Raw genomic sequence first — 11,880 nt, forward strand, 5'->3', positions numbered from 1 at the left:
ATTGTTCATGTGTTTGTTTGTATGAAAAGTAATTTTCTGAATGAACCCGTGTCCACAAAGTGGTTTTCTATGAGGATCTGAAAACAAATATGTATGTGAAAGCTCAAGTCACTTTTCCCAAATGCTGGCCATTAAAATTAGGTATACTTTCTCGTTAATAAAAATAGGTATACAGTAATGAACTGGATAATCAATTCAAAGATTAACTTTATTGAGAATTGCATAAGTAGCAGTGGTGTAGCTACAGACCTCAGGGTCCTGATGCGGAATTTGGACATGCCCTAGCCCCCCCATACTTACTATGCCAGTGCCCTTTGTATTCTTTCAAGTGATGTGGAAGCAGACAGCAATATAGCTGTCACCTGCAGGCCAATATACCTTTCACTGCAGGCCATTGTCCTCTGCAAAAAGGCGTGTGTGTACCATGTGATTCCAGTAGCACTGGGTCTGGGGGAGGGAGGGTAAGGAATATTGAGGGGGGGGGGGGGTGAGTGAGGAGAGAGAGGGGGGTTATTAGGAATCTGGGGGGAGAGGGTGAGGAATATTGAGGGGGTGAGGATGGGGGTGGGGCTATTAGGAGGCTGAGGGAGGGAGGTAAGGAATATTGAGGGGGTAGTGAGAAGAGAGAGAGGGGGGATTATGAGGGGGAGGGGGGAGGGAAGAGAGAGAGGGGTTATTAGGGGTCTGGGAAAGGGAGGGTGAGGAATATTGAGGGGGGAGTGAGGAGAGAGGGGGCTATTAGCGGTCTAGGGAAGGAGGGGGCAGAATATTGAGGGGCAAATGAGGAGAGAGAGGGGGGGCTATTAGGGGTCTGGGGACTGAGTGAGGAGGTAGAGGGGTTATTAGGGGTCTTGGAAAGGGAGGGTGAGGAATATTGAGGGGGGGGGGGGGATGAGGAGAGAGAGGGGACTATTAGGGGTCCAGGAAAGGAGGGGGGAGAATGTTGAGGGGGGATGAGGAGTGGGGGGTTATTAAGGGTCGGGGGGGGGGGTGAGTGAGGAGGGAGAGGGGTTATTAGGGGTCTGGGAAAGAAAAAATGAGGTATATTGAGGGAGAGTGAGGGGAGAGAGGGGGCTATTAGGGGTCTAGGGAAGGAGGGTGAAGAATATTGAGGGGGAGTGAGGAGAGAGGGGGGTTATTAGGGGTCTGGGAGCTGAGTGAGGAGGTAGAGGGGTTATTAGGGGTCTTGTAAAGAGAGGGTGAGGAATATTGAGGGGGGAGTGAGGGGAGAGAGGGGGCTATTAGGGGTCTAGGGAAGGAGGGTGAGGAATATTGAGGGGGGAGTGAGGAGAGAGGGGGGTTATTAGGGGTCTGGGGGGTGAGTGAGGGGGGAGAAGGGATATTAGGAGTCTACAGGGAGAGAGGTTGGGGGGGGGGCTAGTGAGAATTCTGGGGAGTGGATAGAACAGGGAACTTACTAGGGGTCTGGTGAGGAAAGGTGAATGAGGAGCGAATGAGCCCTGTTACAGGGCTCTGGATACAGTATGGGCTGATAGGCAGTGACAGAGTTAAAAAAGGAGACAGCACTTACCTCGGTTTGCCTGGGGGAAGGGAGCTCCTGGTACATCTCCATCCTCTCCCATGCCCTGTCCTCTCTTCCAGCTCTGCCAGCCAATGGGATTTACAGGGGTAGGGTATAGAATCAAGCAGCACACAGTAGCGGTCCTGTGAGGGGTGGAGCTATGCAGGATTTTGGGGTGGAGCTACATGGCTGTCACAGAGGACCTGGGGACAGAGGAGATGCGGAGAGCAGGGCCAGTGCAGGCCCCTCCAAGATCATGGGCCCGGTCGTCAGTGCAACCGCTGCGACCCCTTGCTCCTACACCAGTGACAAGTAGTGTCTCATATATAGGGTGTGGAAATATTTTTCTGACAAAGACTTTTCTTGTAAGGTCTTATTCATATGCTCTTGGCAAAGGTTCATAACGTTAGCCTGGATTATAGGAGATCATAGTGAAAGTGCCCATTAATGGTGCAAATTTTAGCTAACTGTCTTATTCTCAATAAGATCATTCAGATCAAAAGAAAAGATCATATTTAATCGATCTACACAAAAAAAATCAGTTAGGATTGTACCAATGAAAAATTCTGCCAAGGCGACTGACCATTTCTTTGTAGAAACATTGAGAATGTGGTCATTCAGGATTAATTGGGCCTACCAACAAGGCAGTCTACACATTTTCTCACATTCTGCAATGCTGATACCAGTGGCATAGCTAAAGAGATATGGGCCCCAGTGCAAGTTTTACATTACCCCCCCCCCCCCCCCCAGCACCCTATACAGAACAATTTATATGACACACCAAAACCTGCCTAGGACAACCACAATGTCAGAAGGGAATGAAGGAACAGTTTGTTAATGATTCCTACTATTCAAAGCATCTATAGAAGTGATTATTACCAGCACAGGGTCAATAGGAAGCTAATTCTGTGGTTGAGGGAGATCCACTAGGGGCCCCTCTGGCCCAAGGGCTCCATTGCGGTTGCAAGCTCTGCATCCCCTATTGCTACGCCACTGGCTGTTACTTTTTTATTGCTTCGAATCTCCTACTATGAAACTTCTCTTGCACCTGGTGGTTGGCCAGTGGGGGCCTGCCACAACACAAGCAGGTAGTGATATGGCAGCATAAACTTGTAGAGACAGTAAGGGGCATCATTTTGGGGTAAGTTCATGTCAAAGCTGGAATACAATTTCTGCACACAGAAATGTAAGTGTTGAGACATTTTTTTTAATGCGTTACATATCGGTCTCCATCTAACTCCTGACTAAGAACAGGCTGAACCGCAAAGGTGAATGCAAGGTGAATCGACTCATGTAACACAGGAGCAATTCCATACATATTTGTATATATATATATATATATATATATATATATATATATATATATATATATATATATATCCCTTAAATAGTATTCATTATAGATTATACTAGCAAATATATTATATGTTAAACTAATTAATTTCTTCAATTAACAGGAAACCTGGAATGTAAGAGCCTAGGCCAATTGGTGGAGGAACCAAAACTTGAAAGTACCCAGAATCCTGCATGCCTTCCCATAGATCCATATCTGACCAAAGCCAATGGAAATGTTCTACATAAAAAATGGAAAAGCTTACACTTAGACTATGGAAAGAGGAGCGATGATGACATCAGGGAATTTAATGACACTTTTATGAGTACATCTGAAGATGAAAGAGAGGAATCCAAACACATGGACTCCGTTGATGGGGATTTTAAACCAAAAGTATCATTAAATGCAATTTCCCAGCCTGAATTGTCAGCAAAAGAAGCAAAGTGCAACGTCAACGAATTACTATCTGTTACTAATTTATCAAGCAGCATCTGCAACGATGGCAATAATTTACAGTCCACTGTAGCTTTTTTAGAAAACGATATATCTCAAATCATAAATGAGGTTCCTTCAATCAATGAGAGTGAACTTGGTAGCTCAGTCTCTGCATTAATTAGGCAGTTTGAAACCACTGATGACAAAGCTAGCTTGACATGTGTCTCAAGTTTAAACATCGTATCTAGCTATGGACAATATTCTGAACTTTCTGAGAGATTTACACCCACCATTTCAACCCCAAAAAAAACTTGTGCCGTATTAAATCACGTTGAGAGATTATTACACTCCACAAATGAAACCACAGCATTTTCTAGCCCTGAAACAACAGAATATTCAATGTACACAATTATTAATGAGGAGGAAATGTCACCAGAGACTGGCAACACATTAATGGAGGCAAACATTGTCAGAGCAGAAGATAAGCCAGTTAATGAAGTCAGGAGTCCTCCAGGCAAACCAGCCTATCCCGAATTAAAGCCAAAGCCCACAAAGATGCTACAACCTCCGATAAAGCCTAAGCCTCCTGCAAAAAAATGGCAAGCAAGTTGGGAAGGACAACTGAACAGTAATTTGGATTGCCATGCAAACTTTCCAGCCAACAAAACCCCTTCAGTGCCATCTATTATTTCCTCTTGTAGCGGCACATCTGAAGTTCCCAAATTCTCTCAGGGTGTGTTGCGAAATTTCCAGGATAAAAATCGAATGCATAGAACTTCTCCTTTATGTCATCAGCACGATTACAGCAGTAATAGCAGCAAACTGAATAAATCACAAATGGTAAATACCTCACTCGGTAGACAGGGATTCAGTAATGCTCACAGTGAAGTTAGGCAGCTATGTCAGTATGATGATTGTGATCGATATCACATATCAGAAGTTCCAAAGGACCTTCATTATGGCAGCCATGGAGAAAGCTTACACACACCCCATATACCCACACATTCCAATTTTTCAGCGCAAGGAAACAAACAGCCTAGTCCATGCAAATCAAAGAGTCTTGGAGATTTAACCTCAGAGGACATATCTTGTAATTTTGACAGCAAATACCAACGTATTAACAGAGGCTTCCTATTATCGGGCAATTGTGAGGACACAAAACATTTTGGCAAAAACAGGCATCAGTCAACAGATGCACTAACTGAGCAGTTGCGGAGACTGGTTTCTTATGACCAGGAAGATTATAGCAACCCATCATACTGTGAAGAGGATGAGTGGGAGAGACCTAAACCTCTATCCCGGAAGTTATCTTCCAGAAGTCAAAGTAGAGTGAGAAATATTGCAAACCGGGCAAAGGAAAGACTTGAAGCGAATAAGTTAAAACAAGTCAACCATCTTCCAAATGGTGTAGTTCTACGGAATAAAGCACCAACTTTTTCTCAGCCTATAAACAGACATTCCACTGGCTCTTATATAGCGGGATACTGCAATAACTTTATCTTTGATGGCCTAGAAGGCAGAGGTATTCCTGAGGGTGCATGTTCTTCTCAAACTTATGGGCACAATGATCAGTTTTGTAGAGATCACTTCATGTATCAGACTGAGCCATGCAATACTGATGAACCTGAAGTATATTTCCTACTGAGATTGTAAAGTGTACATATGTCTTAATGTAATGTTGTTTACAAGATGTTTGATTTTATTGGGGACAATTTATTAGAACGTTCAGCACTCTTAAATTATATAGCGATATGAACATATTTTTTTCCTCCGTTAGTCTTCCTTTAGAATTTAAACTGCTCATATCAACAAAAATTTGTAAATATATTCTTGTACTCTATTTTCATTTTGTTTTTAAGTCTAAAGTTAACATAAATATAAGAGGGAAATAAGTGCATGCAGTAATGAGATCCTTCAGTGTAACATGCATGTACAATAAAAAAAATGCAACTTGTAAATTTGCACACATAAGCAAAAAATATTGGAATAAAATACTGATTTTCCCTATTGGCGTTTCTTTATGTATCCCCTTGAAGCAGCAGAATACAAGGCATATTTGCAAACTTGTGTTTGTTTATAATTTATTTTACCTAAAGGAGACATTTACACCTGAACTGAAAATAAACTAATGAGATAATCATTTCAGTCTATAGTCCCACTCCCAAGTAGGACTTTCCTAGAATCTTATTTTCGTATTTTGGGTTTTTATTGTCTCGGCTAAATGACAAGGGGCCTGATCCAATTCACTTTTCCCCCTAACTTTTCTCCTAGGTGATATTTAACATCTTATCAATAACATTTCTTTTAAGCTACCAGCAAGCAAGAATTTTTTTTTTTCACCTACAGTTGCAGAGTGCTGAAAAGTTATTTTAAATAGAAGTTGAAAAATTATCTCCTAGGAGAAAATTCAGGAGATAAAGTTAATTACACATGGACCTTAATGTTTAAAGGGGACCTGAACTATTACACAGGACACAAGGAAAACATAGAGAAATGCACCCTGTATGTATTTAAAGAATTTAGCCTGTGTAATTCCCCCTCATTTGTGTCTAATCACTAGTTGTAGTTTGCTCTCCCCCCGTGTCACATGACTGCCTATGGCAGATAAGCAGATACGCCCATTTGAAAGCACAGGATGTAAACAATATGTCTGCTTCCATGAATCAGGAAGTAGAAACACTGCAGATTTATTTTAGGATTTGTATCAGCTGTAACAAAAGAAATGTTTTTTTGTTTAAAGGAGTTATCAAGGCAAAATGAACAAAATAAGCGCTACTTACCCGGTACTTCCTCCAGCCCCAAGCTCCCAGCATTTCCCTTGCCGCAGCTCTGCACGCAACCATTCGCCGCAGCTCCCTCTCGGTCCCCGGTGATGACATCAGGCCGACCTCCAGGTCGGCCTGTACTGCACCTGCGGGAGCCGCGCTGTCAATCACCGCCACGTGTAACCGCTCCGGTCCACGTGGCGGTGATTGACAGTGCCGCTTGGGCACCTGAAGGTCGGCCTGACGTCATCGTCGGGGACCGGGCGGGAGCTGCAGTGAACGGCTGTGTGCAGAGCTGCGGCAAGGGACATGCTGGGAGCTTGGGGCTGGAGGAAGCCCCGGGTAAGTAGCGCTTATTTTGTTCATTTTGCCTTGATAACTCCTTTAAAGGTTATTATGCTGTTGTTCATCTTTTAGAGCAGAGAGGAGTTCTGAGTACAGGTCCACTTTAACAGCTCCTGTGTTCATCACCTTTTTTTATCTGTTTTCTGCTCTTAGCGTTTCCCTGCCATGCGGAGCTGTAATAAGATAGCAGAGAGTGTTAAGCTACAGTTCACTCAAGACTGAAACAAAAGTGTAATTAGCATATCTGAATTCTTAACCACTTAATTACAAGTAGTCTCTGCCGCTTAATGACCAGAGACCACTGGTACCAGAAACCGCCGCATAATTGCCGAACATAACTGCCGCTACCGCCATCCACAACGCACACCTGGAGCCTCAGGCCACCCACTCTGCCATCTCTATGACGGCAGGGCTCTGTGAGCAAGTAAGGAGCCACTTTCATTGGCTCCTGACCGTGTGATTAACGTAAGCTAAGGGGAGTTTCTTACATTGATGACAGGGTCAGGAGCCAATGAAATCAGCTCCTGACTGGCTCTCGGGGCTTATCATAGAGACGGCAGGACGAGTGAGCTGTGGCAGGGAGACAGCGACGAGATCGGCAAGAACATGCGGTGGCAGTGATGTGAAATCTACACCCTGGCAGGTATTAGAGCATCAAATCAGGGCGTAGATTTCAATCATCGCCGTCCAGAAGTTGTTAACCTCTGCACTCCTTCATGTCCTCCTCCGCTCCCCCTGTGTAATGTAAGTAGCTGTGGCAGCTGCATGTATCACTCACCTGACACAAGGGTGCCTATGGTGGTCAGTTGCTTCTCCTCCCACTCGCTCTTCCCCCTAGTGCCGACATCACGGGGGAGGGGGGGAGATTGTAGGAGTGCAGTGCAGGTACAGGTACAAAGGTCATGAAAAGACATCAAGACATCTGCTATAATGCAGCACTGTTTTTTTGTTTCATGTATATTTCCAACATCAATTGTCTGCAATGTACATAGGATAAGCAGGGAATATTATGTTTTTGGGTAATGTGATCAAGGAATAGAATTGTAGCTGCATTATTATTAACATGATGTATACTCATGCAAGTGAGCGGAAATGAATGAAACTTCAGCAGTTCTGCTCATATTAAATGTGCTCCAGTTACTGTTTTGTTATCACATTACTACAAAAGCCTGATGAAGAGTGAAATTTTAAAAATTCTGTGATATGGCTGAGAGGGTAAATACAAACAGCAATACGGTACAGTAGAAATGCTATATAGATTGTATAACAACTACACTTAATATACAGTACATTGATCAGCCAAAACATTAGAACCACTGGCAGGTGATGTGACTATTACATTGATTTTTTTTTAAATTACACATTACAAGAGGTAGGATATAACAATCAGTTCTTAAAGGGAAGGTTCAGGGAAACCTTTAAAAAAATAAAAATCCATATCCACTTACCTGGGGCTTCCTCCAGCCCGTGGCAGGCAGGAGGTGCCCTCGCCGCCGCTCCAGAGGCTTCCGGTCGTCTTCGGTGGCCGACCCGACCTGGCCAGGCCGGCTGCCTGGTCGGGCTCTTCTGCGCTCCAAGGACGGGCTCTTCTGCGTCCCACGCGGGCGCGCTGACGTCATCGGACGTCCTCCGGGCTTTACTGCGCAGGCGCAGAACTACTGCGCATGCGCAGTACAGCCCGGAGGACGTCCGATGATGTCAGCGCGCCCGCGTGGGACGCAGAAGAGCCCGTCCTTGGAGCGCAGAAGAGCCCGACCAGGCAGCCGGCCTGGCCAGGTCGGGTCGGCCACCGAAGACGACCGGAAGCCTCTGGAGCGGCGGCGAGGGCACCTCCTGCCTGCCACGGGCTGGAGGAAGCCCCAGGTAAGTGGATATGGATTTTTATTTTTTTAAAGGTTTCCCTGAACCTTCCCTTTAAAGATTTGTTGAATGCAGGAAAATGGGCAAACATACAGTATTTCTGAATAACTTTGCTTTGGGCCAAATTGTAATAGCTAAGCAACTGGGTCAGATCATCTCCAAATGTATTATTATAGTTAATTTAGATATTGCTAACATTGTCTGTAGCACTTTATATAATACAAAAAATACAACAGTGTGCATAGATACATGATCAGACCAATGCACCGTACAATCAGGACATCCAGCAACGCACGCACAATCACAAATCAAATCAAATCTAGCTTTATTGGCATGACCAAGATTCATACAGGCATTGCCAAAGCAGGGGGAATTGGGGGACATGGAAGGGGGTGTGGTAGGGGTACAATGGGTAAGCAGTCCTTGGACATTTTTAGGTTTACAGTTCATTTATGCTCCTCTCAGTCTGTGGCATGCTGTGACATAGGGCTTGATTCAGTAACACGCCTTATCAGAGTAGCATAGCGAACTTATGCCTGCTAATTGGCAATGACGAGAGCTCCACTCGTCCTGCCCTGAGCCCCTGCGGGGTCATAGCGCTCGCTATGCTACTCTGATAAGGAGTGTTAAATTTGATAAGGCATGCTAACTTTGATAAGGCATGCTATTTGTCTTAGTGAATCAAGCCTCTAGTGTGCAGCGATTGTCACTGTGGATTCCTCTTGTAGTAGGATGTAGAGTTTTCTCTCATCCCTTAATGTGTGGAAGTCAGGAAATAGTTCCATCAGTTTCTTAAAGAAGGTTTCCCTGGTTGCAGTATATTTGGGGCAGTGCAGCAGGAAGTTATATTCATCTCTGAGGGTCTTCTGCTCACAGTGTTGGCATAGTCTATTCTCCCTGGGTTTGTACATCTGTCTGTGTCTCCCAGACTCAAGTTCAAGGTAGTAGGCACTCAGTCTGTAGACACTCAGGATTCACCTTTCTTTGGGCTTGATTCATTAAACCATGATAGCTGCTATCACGGTCGCTCTAACGTTTTGCACACGTTTTAACACGTAGCATTTTGCACGCGCTAATGTGAATTTTCGTGTGAAAATTTGCGTTAGTGCGTGCAAAACGTTACGCACGTTAAAATGTGTGCAAAACACTAGCGCGACCGTGATAGCAGTTATCATGGTTTAGTGAATCAAGCCCTTTGAATTTTGGAGATTTTCCAGGTATATTGCATTTTATATTCTCTCTGTAGGGACTGGTATATGGTTATTTTTTTTGTGACTGTTTTATTTCACTCCTTCATTTATCTACATAGCCCTCGTGGCTCTGGTGTGCTTTATCTGGGCTCTTATTAGGACCCCTGGATCTGGGTTTGGAGGGAGCAGAGAGTTTACCACTTCTTTCTGGGCACGTTTTTGTTTTTTTGTGCAACATCATGGCTTTGTAGTGGGATCAGGGCTCCTGCTCTGTAGGTGGGCCCAGTAGGACAGCCCGCTCTTTTGTGTCTCAAGCAGTAATGGGAATTTACCTAGTTCAGCTGTTTGTGGTTTTGAACATACTGTTGCCGCCTCTTGCTGATGCATTGCAAGTCACTTTCCATCTTTCTGATAGGTAGTTGTATTTTCATTTTTAAAGATCAGTAGATAAATGCGGAATGCATTGGGGCAAGCTTATCTATTAGATCAAAATTCAAAACTTGGAATCATTCGTTTTTTATCTGCATGTTCAATTTCTACTGCCACAATTTAGATGTTCCTCTTCAATTGTTTTGTTATGATGTGAATGCTGCATTATACACAACTTTGAATAGTGTGTTGAAAGTACAACCGTAAAAAGAAGAGTCCTGCTCTTCAGATGTGGCGGTCCAACTGTTATCTTTTCAACTCAATTAATCTTGCTCAGGGGCATTTTACAGCAAGAAGCCAGATAATCAGACCCTCATTGTGCTTCCTTAAATCCTAGGAGGTTATCAACATAATTGTGTTTCTCTTGGAAAGTTAGCCAACCTGGCACAAGTAACAAGGAATGCCTACAGTCTGCTCATCAGCGACCACCATGTAATAAACACCACTGAAGGTCCTGCCAGAGATAAAGAGGTGTAATTGCTCCTGGCCCGTCAAGGTAGGATGCTGCCAGGCTGAAACAGCACGGTAGGGGATTAGAAGTCTCCTAGCGAATGGGGAGAGAAGCTTATGCTTCTGATTCTCACAGCATTTTTTATTGACTGAGCATAAAAAGGCTGCTGTCTAAGGATACATGTTCCCAAATATACAGGTACAAGTGTACATGACCAGTGTCACGTGAATGCCAATTTCTGCAATGTTTTTTACATTTATAAACTGGTATTGTTGCTCCCTGATATAGTTATTTCCTCTCTGATATAGTTGTGTCATCTGTTATTTTGAGTCATTTCAGTGTATGCTTTGGTTAAAAGGAGGTTTCTGTTTTTAACTACCATAATTTTTTCTAGATGTTCTTATTAGGGATGGACCTTAAGTAATGACCTTTCTCTTGAATAGAGTCCAGTTGGAGATGCAGAGAGGCCTGGAATCAGCCAGTGATTGTCACTTGATTGTTCTTTATAACTCAGCAGGAGCCTCTTCCCCAGTGTGACCTGCCATGCAGAGTAAACACAACACTATTCACTTAAAGGTCTTGTCTTTCTGTTTTGGGAAGCAGAGGAGATGAAGTAGCTACTTCTATTTTCATTTGAAGGATTTCATAGTTAATTTACACTTTCTGCAAGTTTTTCCACATATAGCGTATTTGCCAAAGCTTGTTCTTCTCTCCAGATAAGAATGATGTCGTTTTCCACCTAAAGGGAATGTATATGTGCAGATTACACAACACTCAGCATTCAAAATGATAAATGATTCTTTCAGAGCAGTCTGTGAAGTAATGACCTCTTCTCTAGCAGAGAAAAAGTAAACAGTTCACTTACAGTTGAGATAATAAAAGTCAGATAACAGCCCTCTCCATGACTAACTTAGTCGGAGAGCTTAATGGCTTGTTTGCATAGAGATAACAACTGGAGTTTCTCAACTCTTCCTGTACTGGAAACAATTAGACTGATGTATCTGATCTTAATGTTTTATTTCTTAGCTGTACTACACATACAAATCATAATATCATAATTTTTTTTTCGCTTCAGTGTCTCTTTAAGGACCAGAGCCTTTTTTTTCCATTCAGACCACTGCAGCTTTAACGGTGTATTGCTTGGTCATACAACCTACCATCTAAATGAATTTTACCTCCTTTTCTTGTCACTAATACAGCTTTCTTTTGGTGCTATTTGATTGCTGCTGCGATTTTTACTTTTTATTATATTCATCAAAAAAGACAAGAATTTTGTCAAAAAAATGACTTTTCTTTACTTTCTGTGCTGACATTTTTCAAATAAAGTAAAATTTCCTATACATTTGAGCGCGAAAGTTATTCTGCTACATGTCTTTGAAAAAAAAAAACATTCAGTGTATATTTATTGGTTTGGGTAAAAGTTATAGCGTTTACAAACTATGGTGCAAAAAGTGAATTTTCCCATTTTGAAGCATCTCCGACTTTTCTGAGCACCTGTCATGTTTCATGAGGTGCTAAAATTCCAGGATAGTATAAATACCCCCCAAATG

General features: G+C 43.2%; 1 protein-coding gene across 9 annotated transcripts in view; it reads left to right on the forward strand.

Moving 5' to 3' along the window:
* The window catches only part of PLCH1 (phospholipase C eta 1), a 359,933-nt gene extending 354,636 nt beyond the window's left edge, over window positions 1-5,297 (forward strand). For 8 of the 9 annotated variants that reach the window (XM_068280865.1, XM_068280866.1, XM_068280870.1 and 5 more), the window contains one exon: window positions 2,980-5,297. In XM_068280865.1, coding sequence (XP_068136966.1) covers window positions 2,980-4,943 — 1,964 coding nt within the window. In that variant the 3' untranslated portion in view covers window positions 4,944-5,297. The remainder of the gene's footprint in view (window positions 1-2,979) is intronic. The other variant, XM_068280873.1, reaches the window with a different exon arrangement.
* Window positions 5,298-11,880: the final 6,583 nt, after the last annotated feature.

Source organism: Hyperolius riggenbachi, chromosome 4 (genome assembly GCF_040937935.1).
Source record: "Hyperolius riggenbachi isolate aHypRig1 chromosome 4, aHypRig1.pri, whole genome shotgun sequence".
In the NCBI taxonomy this organism is placed as follows: domain Eukaryota; kingdom Metazoa; phylum Chordata; class Amphibia; order Anura; family Hyperoliidae; genus Hyperolius; species Hyperolius riggenbachi.